This window comes from Periplaneta americana, chromosome 6 (assembly GCF_040183065.1).
Source record: "Periplaneta americana isolate PAMFEO1 chromosome 6, P.americana_PAMFEO1_priV1, whole genome shotgun sequence".
In the NCBI taxonomy this organism is placed as follows: domain Eukaryota; kingdom Metazoa; phylum Arthropoda; class Insecta; order Blattodea; family Blattidae; genus Periplaneta; species Periplaneta americana.
The window spans coordinates 98719983-98742049 of record NC_091122.1 but is presented as its reverse complement, the minus strand read 5'-3'; the positions used below and the strand labels follow the sequence as shown (position 1 = coordinate 98742049).

Here is a 22067-nt window from a genome sequence, read left to right as displayed (position 1 = left end):
CCTGCTCAGCCTATAATGTAAGCAGAAATTCACGCCGCTGGCCTCTGACTATTTTCTTTGACTTACTAAACATAGCAGGTGTCAATGCTCTTGTTGTTTATTCTGCAAACAAACAAAAAATCTACGGAAAAACTTCCTAAAAATCCTTGCTCTGGACCTAATGAAGCCACTAATTTCCGAGCGTATCACCCAACAGACAATTCCAAGAGAAATAAAGAGAAGAGGAGAGCAACTGTTAGGCATTCCACAAACAGGTCAAGAAGAAGGAACACGGCCAGAAGGTATTGGTAGGTGCTACATGTGTGGTAGAACAAGAAACAAGAGCACAAGACAATCTTGTTCCCAGTGCTTGAAGAGAATTTGTCCTACTCATTCAGATGTAATTTGTTTGAACTGTGTAGAAGAAATGCATAGGCCTACTCAGATAATTGAATCAGATGTAGATTAGACTCACGTGTGTAAAGTGTGAAATGCAAACATAAACATGAAAGTGCATCAATATCCTTCTTACAATACACAAAAACATCTGTAAAATATTACAAGTGAAGTGAGAATGATTGTTACATCCCTGAATTTTTTCATTGCTACACCCCTGAGTGAGGTATTCGGTTATCAAATATGACGTAAGTAAGGTCAGCAGTAGTGAACTTGCGTTTCCCGTGGGAGAGATTAAGAGAGATCAAGAGTTCAGATGACCTTCAAACATCGAGTGAGCAACAATGCTAGATAACCTACATAATTATGATGATAGTGAACTAACTCATAACTATGATGCAACAATAAATTATGACTCAAAGACACGACCAGTGTTGAAATATTATGCAAACATGTCACTTGAATGCAATTTGTGTACTATCAATTTCATTATTAATATTTATATTTAATACGTTCCGTTATGCGTACCATATCTATTCTTATTACTGTAATAACTGAAAACAATATATTTCTTAACATTTAAATCTAATTCCAATGTTTAAACCTTGTCTGTAAACAAAAACAAATGTGGATTACCATTGTAATCCAGGTGAGTACTGGCGTTACGGAATTTAACGCGAGTAACGAAGGGTTAATGAACGAAGTTAATTTGATACTAACAGGTGAAAGGTGGTGAAAATTGTGAACGTGTTTCATGATGTCTATTTGCAATTGAATGAGAAATACTTACCTACGTACTTTGGAAAATGAGAACAAAAATAATTAGAATACAGGACTTCGATTTGTTTGCTACGTAATAATTGAATACCCCCTTCCGAATAAGGGTCTAAGCACATAGGAAACAATTACCCTTATTCCAGGGGGGGGGGGGTGGTATCCAATAATTGCTTTGGTAATTCTTCAGAAAAGTTACACTTACCTTGTTTTTCTTTCCTTTTTCAGTTCTCGTCCATTTCCTGTTACTCGTGACAGGTGAGTGAAAAGCAGAATTTATCCAAGGTTGATTTTTGTTTCTGATTGAGGTTCTGGCTGATATGTACATCTATTATCAAGCAGTAGCCTACATTTCACTTGATGATACGTGTCGGAGGAAGAACAATTGTTTGTATGCATCTGAAGTCTGATTAATGTAATATGTACCTAATTGGTGATGTATGCAATGGGGGGGGGGGGGAGAGAGAAGGAACTGACTACTCTACTTCAGCGGTTCCCAAAGTGTGCTTTGCAGAACCCTCGGGGATCCGTGAGTGATTCTCAGGAGTTCTGTCCGTGGCAGTTATGAAGATGACAAAAATTGCTGCTTCCATCTAGCCTCTAGCGGGAAAAACAAACTACTTCCATCAAGTGAAAAGTACCTACTTTCTCAGAAAGTAAAGTACTGGGGGGTATTAAGGCACACTACCTAGTTTTGCCATTAGTTATACACTTTTTCAAAAAAGAGCAAAAGCTCTTTCTTTCTAGGAAGAATTTAGGTCCTAAGAGCTGTTGCTCTTTTTTGCAAAAGTGTATAACTAATGGCAAAACTTGGTATTGGGCCTTATAACATGCTGGGCTTCAATACTCCCCAGTACCTTACTTTCGTTCTTCCTGCTAGATGAAAGCAGCAATAATAGATCTACTCGTCACTGGAACTATCAGTGCTCAGTCAAGGGGAGATAATAGCTGTAACTGAATTCACTGAGTTTTTCTGATGAACGTCCACAGTGTATGATATGTAACAAAGTGGTCGACCAGGTTATATTACCGGTTTTTCTTTATGGTTGTGAAACTTGGACTCTCACTTTGAGAGAGGAACATAGATTAAGGATGTTTGAGAATAAGGTGCTTAGGAAAATATTTGGGACTAAAAGGGATGAAGTTACAGGAGAATGGAGAAAGTTACACAATGCAGAACTGCATGCATTGTATTCTTCACCTGACATAATTAGGAACATTAAATCCAGACGTTTGAGATGGGCAGGGCATGTAGCACGTATGGGCGAATCCAGAAATGCATATAGAGTGTTAGTTGGGAGACTGGAGGCAAAAAGACCTTTGGGGAGGCCGAGGCGTAGATGGGAGGATAATATTAAAATGAATTTGAGGGAGGTGGGATACGATGGTGGAGACTGGATTAATCTTGCTCAGGATAGGGACCAATGGCGGGCTTATGTGAGGGCGGCAATGAACCTCCAGGTTCCTTAAAAGCCAGTAAGTAAATAAGTAAGTTAGTTCAATGTTTCCTGCCAAGCTTAGACAGCATTTCGAAACTCATCCTGACTTCACAAATAAAACTGCAGACTACTTCAAAAGAGAAAATGACAAACTTCATGCAGTTTAGACAACATTTTTATCTCGTGTAAAGACAAATAATGAGAAAGCACTGGAAGCATCGTTCTTGGTTAGTCATGACCTGGCTTTTGCTGGTAAAGCTCACCTTTGCTGAAACTCTTATAAAACCACTATTAGTTAAGATAGTGAAGTCCATGGTGGACGAAAAAACTGCAAACTTGATCTCGAGTGTGCTCTTATCAAATAAAACTGTGCATGATCGAATCCAGGATCTATCAAAAGATGTTAAAAATACCATAATTTCCCTTATCAGTCGAACTAATTTTCGCTACAATTTGACGAATCCACGGACGTTGCTAGATTAGTTGTGTTAATGACTGTTTGAGCAGTACGAATTTTCAGGTTCTTTTCATGAAGATATTTTGTTTTGCAAACCATCCTCTACAAGCGGCAATGACATTTTTTTCCCTGATGTCTTCTTCATTGAAAACTCGATACCATGGGACAATTGCATTGACGTATGCACAAATGGCGCAACGGACATGGTAGGTTCTGTTGCTGGCGCTGTTACAAGGATCAAGAAAGTTTAAAAAAACTGCACAAGTAGTCATTGTGTACTACACCGACACGCTTTCGCAACAAAAAAATGCCAGCATTATTGAAGGAGGTACTAGATAATGCCGTCAAAATCATCAAGTTTGTTAAGCCACGACCTCTGCAATGTAGGCTACTCAAAATTCTGTGTGTTATTACACACGTGGTAAAGCATTATCCCATTTACTTGAATTTCGAATGGAAGTTTCTTCACTTTTGAATGACCAAAACAGTTTGCCAGCAGATTATTTGAATGATCAAGAATGGTTGTGCAAAATATGTTACTTAGAAGACATTTAAAAAAAAATGAACGAATTCAGCACATCCAAACAAGGGAAACAGAAGACTATATTCGATGCTGATGACAAAATTGCCGCGCTGAAGAAAAAGATAGTGATCTACATCAAAAGCGTCGAGAATAAGAATCTGACATGTTTCTCATTGACTTCAAACTTTATAGAAGAAAATAACAGAACAATAAATTACTCATTCATAGCGACAATAAAAAAACATCTTGACAATTTGCTTCAAAATATGAATTCATACTTTCCAAGGGATACTCAGAAATCTATTCAAAAGAAATATGAGTGGACTGTAGATCCATCCTCAGTGAAGTCAAAACCAGCAGCCCTCACTGCTGTCCTTATAGACATGGTTTCGAACACCCACTGTCAGGAATCATTTAAAAGCAAACCACTTCCCGAATTTTGGGCTCAGTTAGAGGAAGATCTTTCGATATTAAGTTCAAAAGCTAAATTGCCCTTACTGCCTTTTGGTAGTACGTACTCTGTAAAACTACCTTTTCGAGGTATATGGCTACAAAAATAAAATATCGAGCTCGTTTGGACGCAGAAGACGATATGCTTCTTCAACTGACTTTTGTGACACCGGGCATTGATAAACTCTGCCGCAAGAAACACGCACATTCTTCACATTATCTTCGGGTGTAGGTCTACATGTAACATTTTTTAAATATCTTAACTAGTTGTTATATCATTTTGTAGATTTAAATAAGTATTGTATCTGGTTCTTTTCTACTATTGTTACATTTATTTATATATATATATACACATATACCTTAATACCTTATTATTTACACTTCCGTATACGTATCGTCTGTAATATGCTTCATAGAACATAGACATATAGAACTAAACACTAAACATTTCTTGGGGCTCCACGAAAAACTTTTGCTTCAGAAAGGGCTCCGTGGCTGAAAAAGTTTTGGAACCGCTACTCTACCTCATCTCCTGCTTAGTTGCCTCATAAGTGGTGCTTTGTTGGTATCACTTGTGAGGTTCCAACCTGTCTTCGGACAGTTGACTAAACAGCAACAACATATTTTCTTATCTGCATATAACAAAATTATTGATGAAAATTCATTCTTTCCTGGCTAAATATGACATGTGGACCATTCCGCGTTGGTTCAACCAGGGCATGTCACCCACTAACAGCGATTGTTATGATATTTGGTCATGAGTTTTATGTGTATTAGTATAGAAATCTGGCAACATTTTAGACTATTTGATTGTCGCATTTATGAATTACAGCCTGTTAAAGTTCATGTGTTCTTACTCAGTAATTGTGATATGGATGAGTGCAGAATGCAACAAAAGTAGATATAAAAAGTGAAACATGAAAGCTAGGGCCTTGATTCTCGCTTTATTTTGTTCAGTATACACTGCAGGTATTCACTGTGTGGTTTTTTAAAAGTCAGTATAATGTAGTTATAGAAATTTATTTACTGAAGTAACTAATTTGCAAGAAAAATTAACAAATGTATAGTGTTATAAAAACAATTTGCTGTATCTTCAAGATTGTTGATTTTATTTTACAGTTAGGTTTTGTACCAGCCTTTGTTAGGGAAAAGAAATATGTTCTGAAGATATGAAACACTCTTGAGGAAAAAAATTATTTCAATAAAATCTAAAAATTAAGCCACGTAAAGCATCTGTAAAATCTCATTTTCAAACACAGTGCCACCTAGTTAATGATGTGGCATCTCACAAGGGAATTACAACTGTGTACAGTTCAGTATAACTGAACATTGTGATCTGTTTCCATATCATTTCGAGAAGCTCAAAATTTCTTGGTGAAACATTTCAGGTGACAGACTATACAGAGTGGAAGTGATGTAACTATGCAGATTTTAACAGCACATTCCTGCGATAGAGTACAGTAAAAAATTCTAATATCATATTAGTCCCAAATATATACTTTTTTTTCAGAAAAAATAATTTTTCCCTAAATGTTTCCACTGTTTTACTCAATAAGTATTATCCATACAATTCTGATTTTTACTCGTATGATTAGAGAAAATAATGAGGAATGATTTATCCCTCTGCAGTTCGTAAATAAAATGGACAGTAACTGACTTTTAATAATTCAGAGTTTACCAGAATATTGTTAGGTATGAAGGAGAATGTTAGCATTCCAGAAAATGTCCGTGAACAAAAACGCCTTATACTTTGCAATCTACAAGAATTTTATTATACTGTACCCTTATTTTAAAGCAAGACACCCATCCATAATAGTTGGTGTTTCAACATTTTTCTAATTAAGACCAAAACACTATGTGCTAGTAGGATCACCAGGAACACATTCAGGTGTGTATGCACAATACACCAAAATGCCCAGCTCCTATTGGCCAGTATAGAACTAGAAGACAGCTATAAAAGTGGTTGTTTGCGACATGAACAATAGAATGTGTAGACTATGATTGTGTGACAAGTGTCGTAATGCAACAGTGTTGAAGCAGTTTCTATTCGTTAAATTTGAAGAATATAACCTTGATGATTTAGTTGAATTTAGTTAGTGGGTATCAACTGATTGTTCATATTTAGTAACCCAAAGTTTGAAAATTTCAGAACTCACTGACTTTCTAATTAATAAAAATGAAAAGATTATACCACATGTATATATTTCAAAATCACAATCTAAATATTTGCAGAAGAGAAAAGAATAAGTACTACCTTTTCTAGATGTACTGGTGTGCAGAAATATGGACGGCATCTTAGGTCATAAGAGTCTACACACACAAACTGATATCTACATAAAGACTTCAATCATCATCCCGGACAGAAGCGAGCCATGATGAAAAGTCTTGTTCATCGAGCCAAACGTATTTCTGAGCCACAGTACCTCCAGAAAGAAATAGACCATCTCACTTCCACACTGGAGGCCAATGGTTATTCTTTACAGGAAATCAAGAGGTCCTTAAATCCAAGAAAGAAGACATCGACCAGCACAAGCCAAGGCCAAATCACCAAGAGAGGTACGGCTTTCCTACCCTAATCAGGAACCTCACAGATCGCATTAGCAAGATCCTCAAACACCATAACGTGGAAACTGTGTTTTTTCCGACCAAACAGACTCACAATCTGTTACGGTCAGCCAAGGACACATGTGATCCACTGTCGGCTATTGGAGTATATAGCATTTCTTGCTCTTGCGGTTCAGTGTACATCGGCACTACACAATGTAGCATCAAGACCTGCATCACAAAGCACAGAAGAAACTGTTGGTTAGGTCACATAGACAAATCAGCAGTAGCAGAACATGTGTTCCAGGAAGGCTACCTCAATGTCCTGTTTGAGGATACTGATATACCGAGCAGCACCTCACATTTTCACGCCAGGCTACACCATGAGGCCATTGAAATCTATAAACAAAGATACAATTTCAACTGTAAGGAAGAGGGGTTGAAACTAAATAAGGTGTGGTATCCTGCACTTAGAAACACAAACATGAAACAGGTCTACACCACAGTCCGCAACCAAAATGTTGAAACCACTGGCGCAGACTGCACTGCCAACAGCAAGCCACACCCAGTTCCCCCTATAAATGATGACACGCAACTAATTGTAGCACCAGTTGTCCCTGGCACGTTGAAGAGATCACTTGCCACTGATGATGTCTGCTGCAGTTGTAGACGAAACGTCTGGTAGTAACATCGCCAGTAGACCACGGCCTATTAGCCCAGATAACTCTAACCCCACTGAATACTTTGCTGGTCCCGAACTGTGGCATCACAGTCTAAGGGATCTTGTCTAGGACTCGCATTATGGAATGCATGCTGGTTCAAGTTCTCATGAAATTTCAGCCAGTGTATGAAACCAGTGCTCACCCAGCATCGTGATGCACTTGGGATTCTACGATAGGTAGCAAAATATGGCTTGGGGGATCATCGTGCTAACTACATGATACTTTCATTCTGGTTGGATGATCATTCAACTCTGTTTCGGCATGTGGATATGAGGCCGAAAGCCGACTGATCAATCTGTGGCCCTTAAAGGGCTGTAGCGCCACAGATTATTTGAGTTTGTGCTGCACAGTACAAGAATTATAACTGTATTTTCATAGACAAAACTACAACTGGGAAATGGTAATTTTTGCTACCGGTAATAATCATGGTATTGATGAAACTTTAAAAGTGCCTACTGTAAAAACTAATTTGCAGAAGCTCCTTAATGCTCCAATAACTTCTGTCCTAGCTATCTATAACTTCTGTAATGAGACAGTTAAAGAAATTGAAGCTGTTTTTGTACCAAAACATGACTTGGTGAACTTACTTGTTCAACTGAATGAACGATTCCAGCAAGCTATTATAATTCCTGTTACTCCCAGTCTACATCAGTTTGTGCCCTTGTCAATAAATAAAATTGGTGCATAAAGGTTAAGTGCCAATGAATATTACAGCATCATCTCACAATATGATTTAAAAGACAAGATTACAAATGATGTGTAAACTGCTATATGGTTTGTGTAAATGATTCACTTTGGTACATAGGATGTACAGAAGTAGTAAATACTGATGAAAGGAACACAACTGTTAAGTTCCTTTTCAGCATATACTATGTGAAGTCAGTGTACATACAGCAACAGGAAGAACCAACTGACCAAGGAAGCAAATGAACTCGTTAATTTCAAATGATAAAAACAGTTAAAGAAAATTGTGATGAAACATTATAGTACTAAACATGGATACGTAGGGCCCAATTTGTAAATGGTTAATTTTTTGTTAGATTAGATATATTGTGGCTTTTAATAATTATTTTGCTCCATATTTTGACTTTATTATGATTATCTAGTAGATTCTGTAAGTTTATAGCACAGTTAAAATTCATATAGACTGAAGGGTTGAGACTTCATTATACATTATGGAAAAAATACCAGTGGGCACTGAGGAACTGATGGTAAGTTATGTTTTTTCCACACAACCATCTTTCATTTCTCCAAAATGATATTTCTTGTGCTTAATGCTCATAGTGTTAGATACTACTGTAGAAATATTAAATATTTTCAAGATACAGCAATTACTACCGGTACCTCTGATTGAGATTCTGGCTGATATGTACATCTATTATGAGACAGTACATCTCACTTGATGATATGTGTCAGAGGAAGAAATACATCTGAAATCTGATTAGTGTAATACGTAGCTAGTCAGCAATGTATACAATGGAGGGGGGAAAGGAACTGGCCACCCTATCTCTTGGCCTAGTTGCCTCATAAGTGATGCCTTGTTGGTATCACTTGTGAGGTTCAGATCTGTCTTTGGATAGTTGACTAAACAACAGCAATTACTTAAATTTTGACAAAATTATGTGATTAAAAATTTACATTTTTCTCTCTATAAAAAACTATAACTTCACATAAATAGTAATTTCAAAACTTCAATAACCAACAAACATTTCAACAGAAGAATCATGTTTCTATGTGCAACTGTTCAGTTTCTACAGCAATGTTTGTTTAAGGAGTGTCTTATAAACTGTGTTTGTGACATATGCCTCTCTTATATTTTCATGGTGCTATAATAGAGAAATGATGCAACAAGTAAAATAAAGATTTTAGTTATTTGAAGATGATCTGAGATGGTGGGTGACATTTTGAAAGAATATTGGTTGAACTGACATGGAATGACCCATGCTTGTTACAGTTTTGAAGAACAGATTTTTATACTGTTTCTTCACACTTCTCTAGAGCTAATTAACATGATCTGATAATATTTAGGCGCATATTAATTTAGCCCACTGTGTGTTCTATCCACAGGGAATGAACAGAAAATGAGTGGAGTCGGTTCACACACAATGCAAATGCAGGAGACCAGCAAAACCCATGAAGCAGCATTCACCTGTGAGTATATTCATTACAAAGAGATCAGTTAAAGGGTTCTGGTACAATGGGAGTGCATGAAGTTCTTTTGGCCTAAATGAATTTAGGTACCTGAAATAGACTGCCCACCAGAGCAAAATATGTTCATTTAATCTCAGATTTTCCAAAGCACAGACGAGAATCACATACACATCTGCTTGGAGAATGCATTTCAGTTTTCGGTTAATCCATCACTGTTATTTGATCCTTTCTCCACATCACTGCAAGCTACAAATCATGGTCAGTAAAAACATATTAAGCAAAACTGTTATTTCACTATATTTCAGGTTTGCTCAGTTATAGCTGTTTGCACAGTATCTACTGATCCAATAATCTATGACATAATGATATGCCATCATGCATCCTCTTTCTCAAATGCTTGCAGAATTGTTACATATCTTGATAATTAGGCCGAAACAATTATTGTAATATTCTTTAAACTTGTAAGTAAGCGAGTATTATAATAATAGTCCCATTTCCAAGTTCTACTGCACTCTCATCAGTTGTAAATTACATCTGGATTGTACGTCTAAGAGAAATCAGTGTATTAAGTAACTTGCTCTTCAGGTTCAGACGAACAGTGTTTTGTGTCATTATGGTACGAAAAACAGTTGTTAAGTGTAATTCATACTTGAAGCAATATATGCTTTAGAATAACTATTTATGTAGAGTACTTATGTACACTAGGAACAAGAAGTAGACTATTTCATAATAAATTCCTTGATATCGCCATTCCCAAGCAACTATAATATACCATAAAGGTGCCTATAGTTTTATAAGTAAAACAGAAAAACTGTGAGGTGAAGGTGATAATGCTGGTGAAATGAGTCCAGGGTCCAGCACCGAAAGTTACCCAGCATTTGCTCGTAAAGGATTGAGGGAAAACCCCGGAAAAAACCGGTAACTTCAACCGGGAATCGAACCCGGGCTACCTGGTTTCACGGCCAGACACGCTAACCGTTACTCCACGGTGTGGACCTTTTCTTTTTATAATGCGTGCACAGCAAATATATAAATATATAAGTTGAATATTCCATATCAACAAATACCAGTAGTTGCATTTTTGCAATATATTTGCCATTAGTTGCAAATTGAATTCAGGTTTCTTATTTCCTATCGAGTTCACTTTGCTTACATAACTTCAAAAGAAACTTCTCAAATATAACGTGTTACAGAGAGGCCTATCAGTACAGAAATAGAAGCAAATATATTTTGGTTTTCAGGTCTAAAAATACAGTATAACAAAGCATGATATTGGAAGTTATGAAATGATCATAATTTTGCGATAGGCCTACTTTGGTAGAACTGTGTATGGTATAGTTGGCACCCCTATTACATTTCTTTGTCAATTTTGATACCACAATTTACAAATGACAGAATTTCATTAATTCAATCTAAGACACACGCAATTTCTAGAACTTTTGTTAAAATATTTATCTACAGATTTCTAATTAAAGGGCACGTGACGTCTATTGAATCTCGTTTGGGCTGATTACGTGGTTTTCCCCATATGTAAGCCGAATGTCAGGTAATCCTATGACGAATTTTCGTCTCTTAGAAGTACCATCTCGCTATCACTAGTCATTGTTCTAGATAACCACACCACTGACACAGCATAGTTAAATAACGAATTAAAAACCCGCAGTTAAGTTGAATGAAATATATTTATCGTTTGTAGTGGTAATTCAGGCAAACCTTTCTTAGATTTTGTTTCTGAGAGACGCTCTTATTTTTATAGAGTAACTATACATGATACAAGGATCTTGGAGAAACTTAACTGAAAGTCACTAGCAAGCAAAATAAGCCAATCAGCTGCAGTGGATTGAGAGCAGTGAGAATTGAAGAGGTGGATTCCAAAGTGTCCTAAGTCCTTTTCTTTTTTTTTTTAATTTTAACTTGCTTTGTTCACGTTTTAATTTAACTTACCCTTTCCAAGCCTATATATAACTGTGTAAGTTTATTTAACAGACTTTAAATCTTGACTTAGTGTCTGCATATGTTTAAATTATTTAAAATTTATTTTATCAGTTTTTGTCATTTTCCTCATAACTTGTCATTTGGACTTAGACCAGTCTGGAATCCACCTCTTCAATTGGGTAATTATAGAGGAGGTGAAAAAAAGATAAAATGTAACTGATATTTAGGCCCACTGTAGAGTAGCAAAGAGAATTCTATATAGAAAGAGAAAATGGAATACTTGGATTCTACGTAATGAGATGCAGGTACTAGACAATCTTGCCGAAAGTTTTGTAACTTCTATAAATGGAGATGGTGATTTCAGATGGGTTAAAACAATGAGAATGTTTATGAAAATAATTCTCGTTTATTTCTTTATAAATTTCAGTTATTTTCTTACAGAATATAAAAAGCTAAAAAACACGTCTGTGGTATACTATTAAGTATTCCTTCTTTTTTTGTTCTGAAGTGCACTGAATATGACGTCACAGCCCACTTACTGGATGAGTTTATCATGTGGATCTTCAATAAAAAGTTTGTGTTAACATATTAGTTGTAAAACTTTCTTACATTCTTAATGCGATTATGTAAAAAATACACACATAAAACCCTGCATTTTTTGCATAATATTTTTCCCACGTAATTGAGTGATCTAACCCATTACTAGTGTTTGAGTAATCGGACTTTTTACCAGGAATGAATCTTTGAAACATAGTATACGGTACCCCTAGCAGCCCAAATAATAAAACACAAAACATGAATATATAACAACATTCTACTGCATAGTGTCTTGAATATCAATGACAAATGTACGGATTTGCATGGGATTCAAGCTCACAATCAGAGGGGCTTCTTCTTCCAAAGACAAATCTTCTGATTCTGAGTCTGATTCAAGTGTAAATGTAACTTCATTGGATTCCGATTGCCACTCAAGTCTCTGTGTTTCTGACAGCCACTTGTTTGCTCCCAGGGTTGTCTCACGAGCTGATACAATGGAGAAGGGTTTAAACAGATTCTGAAACAAAGGATACATTTTTACAGTTAATGTAACATTATAATTAAAATGTGTCTCAATGAAACTTACAGCAGAGTCTGTATAGGCCAGCTTCTATCTGAAGCTTTTCCAATTCACTGCAGGCTAAAGCAAGGAGATACACTATCACCTTTACTTTTTAACTTTGCTCTAGAATATGCCATTAGGAAAGTTCAGGATAACACAAAGGGTTTAGAATTGAATGGGTTACATCAGCTTCTTGTCTATGCGGATGACGTGAATATATTAGGAGAAAATCCACAAACAATTAGGGAAAACACGGAAATTTTACTTGAAGCAAGTAAAGCGATAGGTTCGGAAGTAAACCCCGAAAAGACGAAGTATATGATTATGTCTCGTGACCAGAATATTGTACGAAATGGAAATATAAAAATTGGAGATTTATCTTTCAAAGAGGAGGAAAAATTTAAATATCTTGGAGCAACAGTACCGGTAACAAATATAAATGACACTCGGGAGGAAACTAAACGCAGAATAAATATGGGAAATGCATGTTATTATTCGGTTGAGAAGCTTTTATCATCTAGTCTACTGTCAAAAAATCTTAAAGTTAGAATTTATAAAACAGTTATATTACTGGTTGTTCTGTATGGTTGTGAAACTTGGACTCTCACTTTGAGAGAAGAACAGAGATTAAGGATGTTTGAGAATAGGAAAATATTTGGGGCTAAAAGAAATGAAGTTACAGGAGAATGGAGGAAGTTACACAACGCAAAACTGCATGCATGGTATTCTTCACCTGACATAATCAGGAACATTAAATCCAGACGTTTGAGATGGGCAGGGCATGTAGCATGTATGGGCGAATCCAGAAATGCATAGTGTGTGTTAGTTGGGAGGCCGAGCACAGATGGAAGGATAATATTAAAATGGATTTGACGGAGGTGGGATATGATGATAGAGACTGGATTAATCTTGCACAGGATAGGGACCGATGGAGGGCTTATGTAAGAATGGCAATGAACCTGCGGGTTCCTCAAAAGCCATTTGTAAGTAAGTATGTAACATTATGTGACCTCTTTCTAGCGATCATCAGTAATTTAATCTGCCACAAAACAAAATTGTGATAAACAAATCTATTTTTCTTCTTCTTCTTCTTCTTCTTCTTATTATTATTATTATTATTATTATTATTATTATTATTATTATTATTACTGTTGTTATTACTATTACTATGACTATTATAAACGAACAAAAAGAAATTCTATGGAGGGCATGTGGCTATGCATGCCCGCACCCCTTAATGCATGTTGCCACTGGGCAATGTTTAGACACAACATTTTTGGATTTTGAGATCGAAATTGATAAGACTACCGTACTAATACCAATAAACCAGATATTGTTACAAAAAATATAATTCTTAACTGAAGTGACTGTGCCTTTAAATCACAATATCCAGTCAGCACAAGATATAAGAATCAGCAAATACTACATGTTTTTGCTGACAAGAAAACAGTTAAGAAAGTCATGTCGAAACTTCCCCTTAAACTACGCACATAGTTTGATCTCCAGAGAAGATAGACAGATACAAAAATCTAACTGCTCATATTAACTGTAAGGCTGCGAAATTGAAGCTCCGGCAAAATGTGTTAAGTACACAAGGTCATCTCACATGTCATGTTAATGTTGCATGGCAACCCACCTACTATCTCCAATTACACCCTTATTTTCTTACTGCAACATTCCAGATAAAATTTCACACCCTTATAGTCAGTATGAACAGCCAATTTTTTATATTTGCCTATATGCTATATAAATCTAATCATATGAGCAGTAAGAAGGGAGGTTTCGACAAGAGCTCATTAACAGTTCCCGTAATTTCAACCACAAGTTTAATTTCAAACTTCACCTTTTGGCACTACAACTGTTGGATTTAAAATATGGATTCTGATTCTTTAAAGATCGCACTAATAGAAGACTTCCCTGGAATAAGGATGTAACCACCAATCAGGAGAAATGAAAATTTCAGGGGCATATTTCATTAGGCCTATATTTACTAGCAGAGCCATTTGACTAATGAAGGATATAAGTTTATTCAGCTATTGGATGCAATCGTTTATTGTTATAAATGAATGCTTCAAAATTACTTTTTCTACTTAAGTCACATACCTATTTCATTAATTGAAGTTACATCCTTTTTCGGGAATGTCTTCAATTGATATCTATTACAAAATTAAATTTCTGTATAATGACAATGTACAGTATTACGAAACGTACAATTGATACAGCATTTCTCATTCTGCAAGAATTAGAGTTAATAACATAAATCTAAGACGAAATTAAGATTTGTGGATCACATGTGGAGACTAAGAGGAAGGCAGAAAATTGGAAAGATTGGAGAATGCTGGGTTTGCAGTGAAAGACCTGCCCATGGGCAGAACACGTATGTATGTATGTATGTATGTATGTATGTATGTATGTAACATACATCTACATTCTAGCTGAAAAGGTGTCCTTTATATTTAATTCTTATCTTTTGATTTGATAACTTGGAAGCTTGACCATTAGTATAACAAACGGGATTATGAACTGGCGAGTAGGATTTGTCTGGAAAGGAGGAAGTCGCAGTCTTTGAGGGAAATGTTTCAGAATTTTTCTGCAGTGTTTGGCTATAATTTTTAAAATTACAAAAGGAATAGTGTTCCATATTATCATTATCTTACCGAGACGTTGACAGTGACAGGCTTTGACAGTACTGGATGTTCATTCTTCTCATATATATGTTCCAGTCGGAGCAGGAAAGTGTGAGCCTTCCATGGTTCTAGTGTTAGGATTTGGACATTCTCAGGAAGAGCTTCTTTCAGACCAGAGTACTGAAAGGAACATTCACATTCAGTGATATTAAAATCTAACACTCTAAAAAACAAGGTTTCAGAATATAAATTTAAATATAACATAAAGATATAAATATCATTTAAGTACAGACACCAAATTAGTTTTTATAACTCAATAATAAGTACGCATATTGATACTTAGCCCGCACATGCAGGGTATATGTGTTTGTGTCTGCGTACATGCATGCATGCGTGTGTATTTAATCCATCATTCCAACATTAGAACATAAGTACCCCCTGGGGGAGGTTTCAGTACCTACAAGGAATTTAGTTACACTTATTTGCCGATAGGGGCAAGTGGTAAACTCATTGTCTCGAACGCAACCTAATATTATGCAGCTAAGGTATTACTAGGGTTGCCAACTTTTTTTGAAGAAAATATGGGAGATTAATGAATCGACAAAATTTCACATTTAAAATAGACAAATTATTCGGTACAGTTACTAAAAAATATCTTTATTCTACACTTCGGCAGCTAGGCTTAAATTAAGAGTACTTTGAGACATTTTGTCTTGCGTAATAGTTGAAGTTGACTGCAGTTTTCAGCTCTGATTTGATTAAATGTGTCGTGCTCATGTTTCGAACATCTGTCCAGTTATTATTTATGAGATGAAATATCCTCTTTGTATGAGCATTACTACTTGGTATGCTTAGAACAAAACCCGCAAGTTTTTCCAAATTTGTAACATTAATACTGTTTGATTTTAAAACTCATTCTTGGCAAGCATTACGTTCTATGAATACTGCATATTTTAATGCATCTTGAACAACAAAAATCATCATCTAAACAAATCACGTCAAAATCAAATGTTTAGAATAAAAAATTTTACATTATACAGAAATAAGGGAGAAAAATGCTCGAAGAGAAGAATAATATGGGAGCAGGAAGACTGTTAAAAATTAGGGGCAAATATGGGAGATCCCGGGAAATACAGGAGAGTTGGCAGCCCTAGGTATTACTAAGACGCAAGAAAGGAGAAATTTGGTCCAGAGGCTCTAATTTAGGCTTGGAGTTCTTTAACGTGCCGGAAAACTTCGACACAGGAGACACAGTTAAAAATCCCTTCCAGAGGATTTGCACTCCAGATTTTTGCATCCTGAAAATTCTATAAATCCTAGTCGGGTTTACACTCGAAATCCTTGGGTTCAGAGGAGAACGTTTTACCCCCAGGCCACTGGGGATGAAAGAGCATATGGCCTTCATAATTTGAAATTGATAACCAAGAGCTGAACACAGGACTACAGTACCAGTACTAAAATAAAAGAATGGACGAAATAGCATGGACATGTTATTTATGATTGTTGGCCCAAAATGATAAATTGATCGATCAGAAAGCAATGATACAGTGGAGTGGTGAAAATTATGACCCAAGAAGATAAGTACGAGAGATGCTGAAAATAGTGCAGAGTTGAGAAGACAAGAAGCCAATTCTGAAAAACTTTGTTTTCGAAAATATCATAATCCAGGCAAGAACCTAGGTCAGAAATTCGCCCATTTCAACTTCAGCATTTAGAGGCTTTCCATTCATCTTGTTTTGGTTGATAACGTACCCTGTCGTTTCAAATTGCTATGTAGACCATTCTAGTCACATGCCACACACTTTGGCAGTTTTTTTTTTTTTTTTTTTTTTCATTTTGACAACTTAATACTTAACTCTACTACGGTTCTGGAGAACATTTTTATTTTCTCAGTCATTTTCTCACAGACAGAAAAGAAGTATTATCATTGGAATTACGATTTTTGGGTGATGAATTAGTAGACATATAATAGTGGGTGAAGCAAGATAATTCTGAGAAAATATACCCACATTAATTATATTATCCAAGTTGAATCAAACCGTTTTTCATATTTAGCTCTTACCTCCATCTTGTAGGAAGCAGCCCACTGTGCAAAGCTTATATCATCTGCAGGTGAGAAGAACAGCCATGGCGACATGAGCGCCTGCTGCTGTCTGCTGCGTGCCTTCTGAGCAGCTGACCCATCAGTGAGGGACCCGGCAGTCAGCCAATGCTTTCCTATTGCTACGAGACCACGTCCAAATGCAGTCTCATTCAGAGCTTCGCCTACACCAAAAGCATCATCATGCAACAGTCTGCGGTGAACCTATAGCCATATGAGATTATCAGTATGCCAGAAAATAAGAAATAATATAACTTCGTGTAACTAAATAAAACTTCAAAATAGTATCCATGACACAGCAATTAAAATAACCAATACATTAAGTGAAGATTTGTCAAATGAGCGTTTCTTCAAAAGTTGGTATAGAACAGATTTTAAGAAAATTATTACTGGTACATGTAGAATCAGTAAGTTTTATATGCTACTAATCAGTCTGTGAAGTCGATTTCGCATATTTTGATATTTGGTGTCTACAGAATAGTGAACCATGAACATTTTTATAACTCGATACAGCACATGTGTTGAATCTGTTCATCTCATGCAATACTTTCAAGTTTTCCTCGTACTAACGTGAACAACAAATAATATGATAGCTTACTGGATCACATATCATACATATATCATTAGTGGATGACATATCATACATCCATTGCAGGGATGACCTCATTAATCACATAACAAATTAATTTTTCTCAAGTAATGCATTGCGAAACAACTTACTTACCAGTACTTATTTACTAACTAACTACGTATTTATTTATTTTGTTTGTTTGTTTATTCCAATGGCAGGTACATTGTGCGTTGACAGTGGCCCAAAGAACAATTCAAATACAAACAGAAAACAAATAACACTAAATACAATAAATTACAATACTAACTACAGTACGAAACAGAATATCTCTAATCGTATTTCAAAAGGTGTTGTTGTTTGTTTTTGGCAGCAGAGCTTTGTATTTTCAATGCACGTTTGTAGAAAGTATTAAATTGTTTTTTTTTTTTTTTCTGAATCTTTTCTCTACGTCTGTGTCGCAAATGTTACAGAATAAGCCAGTCTTTCACAAGCAAGTTAGACATGAATGAAACTGGTGAGTTCGATTCTCCAGTGACTGAATCTGAGGGTGGCAGACAAAATAAAGGAGAACGTCTTATTCAAGTTGAAGAAACTATTAAAAAAGGCGTCCATAAAATGTAGTCATGGACTTCAAGATTGTTCATCCACTTCAAAAAGGAAGGAGAGTGAAGAATGCAGAGTGGAAGGCCTGATATACATAGATATGAATGATTTCCATAATAAAATACAAACTCTAAATAAAATAGACCAAGACAAGTTCCTGCTTAAATATTTGATCACTTCTTTTCCAAACGGAAGGAAAGTGAAGGAGGAAAATTCTAAAAAGAAAGCTATCTATGAGTATAAAAGATAGCATCAGAAAAAAAAAAAGGATTTGTTTTACCAATCTGTGCTTCAAGTTTCCAAAAGAATATCAGGCATGTCTAAGGATAGAACACCAAAATTCATAGAATACAAAGGAAAGTTTATCAGTGATATGATTTCAAGCGAGTTTTATGTTCTATGGATTTGGTGTTGATTTATTCAATTTGTATTTCTATGTATGCTTATTATTTCATTAATGTAATGGTAGAAAGTTAACTTAAAATAAGATGAAGCTGTCCTCAAGAGATTTTTAAGATGTCAAAAGAAGTGAATATGGAACATTTTTTTACTACTTTAATCACTCTGTGTGCTTATTTCATTAATGTAATAATGTAAAGTTAATTCATAATAAATTGTTGCACCACTGCCAAAAAGTAAAAAATAAAAAAATTATGAAAAAATAAAAATAAACTCAAAACAATAATTATGAAAACAAATAAAACAAATTATTAATGTAGTACCAGTAGGAGAATAGAGAAAGTCACACAACATAGAACTGCATGCATTGTAATCTTTATCTGACATAATTAGGAATACTAAATCCAGACAAGGGGGAAAGGAACTGGCCACCCTACCCCATTATCTCCTGGCCTAGTTGCCTCATGAGTGAAGCCTTATTGGTGTTACTTGTGAGGTTTAAACCTGTCTTCGGACAGTTGACTAAACAACAACAAATCGAGACATTTGAGATGAGCAGGGCATATAGCACATTTGGGCAAATCCAAAAATGCATATAGAGTGCTAGTTGGGAGACCAGAGGGAAAAAGACCTTTGGGGAGGCCGAGACGTAGATGGGAGGATAATATAAAATGGATTTGAGAGAGGTGGAATATGATGGTAGAGACTGGATTAATCTTGCTCAGGATAGGGACTGATGGTGGGCTTATGTGAGTGCGGTAATGAACCTCCAGGTTCGTTAAAAGCCATTTATAAGTAAGTACCAGTAGCAAATCAAAGTTTTTTAACAAAACTTTATTTTGTAATCCATCTTCTTTATCCACTTTTAATAAACCTACAGTTTTTAACTGGGCAATATTATGAAAGATAGCCTAGTTTTCCCTCTGAATAATTCAGTGCTGTGTGAAATTATCCCAGGATGAAGACTTGTAGATACTGCCAAAAATATGATTTATGTAATTAAAGGAAGTTCCTGTAAAATTATGTTTTTGTTCTCTATCGAGTTCTGAAAAAACGCTCCTCGAATTATTCATGATGGTATTTTGATAGATCTCTTTCCTTTATAAAGTAGCTGCACTTCCACTGATAGAGTTCTACAGCTGCTCAAACTCATAGGAGAAATCTAATACACAAGCAACTGAGACATGTCAAAACCTTGTATACTAACAAAAAATAAATAGCAAATAAAGAAAAGAAGTTCTGCAAGCACATATTTCACTCCTTACTCTTTCTCTCAAAAAATAAGATTTAGTTGAGTTTTTAAAGTGATTTATCTGATGTCTATACCCTAAAATCGTTTGGGAACATGATTCCGTAGATAATTTGATACCAATATTTTAGTCCCTATAGTTTTAATGCCACTTCTTACGAACTTACGAAAGTGCAGTAATTCGAGAAGAAGCTCATTACAGCAGATTTGGATAATTCGCCATTTTATTACTTTTGTCAAAGATGATTTACGGTACTCTTTTTGTAAGAATTTTGGTTGTCCTCGGTGGTCTACTGTTATTGGATTGGAGGTTCTAAGTCTAAGGGAAGTTGGGAGGCCTGAATAGAAGATTTATGACAAAAAAAAAACCTGTGCCTGAATAAAATGGGCTCCAGGCAAACTGCACTCCTATACCCATCTATCATCTGCATTAGTTAAATAGGCTGTGGTGAAGTTTTGAGGATAATATGGGTTTCCAACACTCATAGAAATGGGTTTCCAACACTCATGTACAAATGGATTGGGTCTGATGCAGGATGGTCCACCTGTTAGAATCATATTCATGAATACCACCCAGGCCACTTATCGGACTTGGACAATAATCGCATATATAGGACGCACAATGTAAGCTGAAGTGCAAGAATCCATCCCAGCTTGGGCCCTCAAAAAGCCAAACTAAGCCAAGGGCAACGACTGGGCTAGCAGTCGATGTACAGTCTGTCATGACTGGCAAAAGTTTGTAATTCACTTGGTATTTGGTTCTTCTAGAGAATACGTCTGTTGTTCCACACAATGCTCACAGTGCTTCTGGGTAAGCAAAGGCATATTAATTGGCTTTGGGTTTCGGTATTTCACAATGTTAGTCATTCATGAATTTTTCCATTTTAGTACTCACCAGAGTGCCATGAATATGAGTGTAATCTAGTTTAACCTATTTATTTATTTTAAGATACAATTATAATTTATATTTGGGGCCATATTTATTGCATTACATTATTAATTTTTGTCTATTGTTACTTTTATATTAATCCAATTCACTTTGGACCATTGTATTGTTATGGAGTTTACTGATTTAGCACTTTCTTTGTATTGAATATTTCTGTTGATGGAAATGGCGTTTGGCCAGTTATCTTGATGCAGGCTACTTTTGTTTCCATTGAAGAGCATCACTGTTGAGTACTTTTTCTGTTACTTAGGAAGCATTACTAAGCAACTTTTAATTTTGTTTACTTACTTGTTCTAGGAATTTCTGAAGAGCTTTAGTGAATAAGACCAAAAACTGTCTCTTGTCTGATTAAGTCCATTAATTAAATTGATTGTTTACGGAGAATCATGTACCGTATTTAATGTTATGAAATAATAATTGTATAGTCTGTAGAATTTAACAGATCATGGGCCCAGGAGTTAAATACATGAGTTTAAATTAAACTTGACTTAAAAAAAAAGAAAGAAATCAAAGTGTTAAGGAAAATAATAGAATGGCAAATATGATAGGGAGAGAGTGAGAGGGGGAGGGAAAGGGCGAGAAAGAGAGAGATATATATCTATAAGCGCCATCTACGAGCATATATTAGCATACTAAAGCACTGTTAAGGAAAAATACCTTAGTCTTACACCATTAAAGGTATTAGTTACCTATATTACGAACCATTAGTTTATTTGTACTAATAAAATTTAGAAGGTACACTAATGATATCTGGGATTCAGACCGGAAAAATATAATTGATAAGGTTATGTTCACGTAAATTATTAAATCATGCTCTATTTTTCTAAATGCAACTCGCCCTTTTTGTTTCATGTGAGGAGAAACATTCATTTTGGTTTGAAACATTTTGGCATCTTCACACATATTACACACAATCCAATAACTAGGCTGTATTACTGTACTAATAATTGTGCACAGCTATTGTTTAGGAATAAAATTACTTTTAACTGAAGCAGAAGCAGCTAGAGGTTTAAATTTATTTACTTCATTATCAGTTTCTAAAGATAATGATGTTAATAAAAAGTGACCATTTTCATCATAATAATTATACAACACATCTGTA

The 22067-nt window shown here is 35.5% G+C and overlaps 1 protein-coding gene and 1 long non-coding RNA gene across 3 annotated transcripts in view; one reads left to right on the top strand and one right to left on the bottom strand.

The window, feature by feature from the left end:
• Positions 1–1072: 1072 nt before the first annotated feature.
• Positions 1073–22067, top strand: part of LOC138701541 (uncharacterized) — a 90824-nt gene continuing 69829 nt past the window's right edge. The window contains exons 1-2 of the long non-coding RNA XR_011332615.1: positions 1073–1407; positions 9352–9435. This is a non-coding gene — a long non-coding RNA (uncharacterized lncRNA). The remainder of the gene's footprint in view (positions 1408–9351; positions 9436–22067) is intronic.
• The window catches only part of LOC138701540 (lysosomal alpha-mannosidase-like), a 123784-nt gene continuing 113473 nt past the window's right edge, over positions 11757–22067 (bottom strand). For both annotated transcript variants that reach the window (XM_069828539.1, XM_069828538.1), the window contains exons 14-16: positions 17159–17401; positions 15127–15276; positions 11757–12424 (exon numbers count right to left, since the gene is read on the bottom strand). In XM_069828539.1, coding sequence (XP_069684640.1) covers positions 12185–12424; positions 15127–15276; positions 17159–17401 — 633 coding nt within the window. In that variant the 3' untranslated portion in view covers positions 11757–12184. The remainder of the gene's footprint in view (positions 12425–15126; positions 15277–17158; positions 17402–22067) is intronic.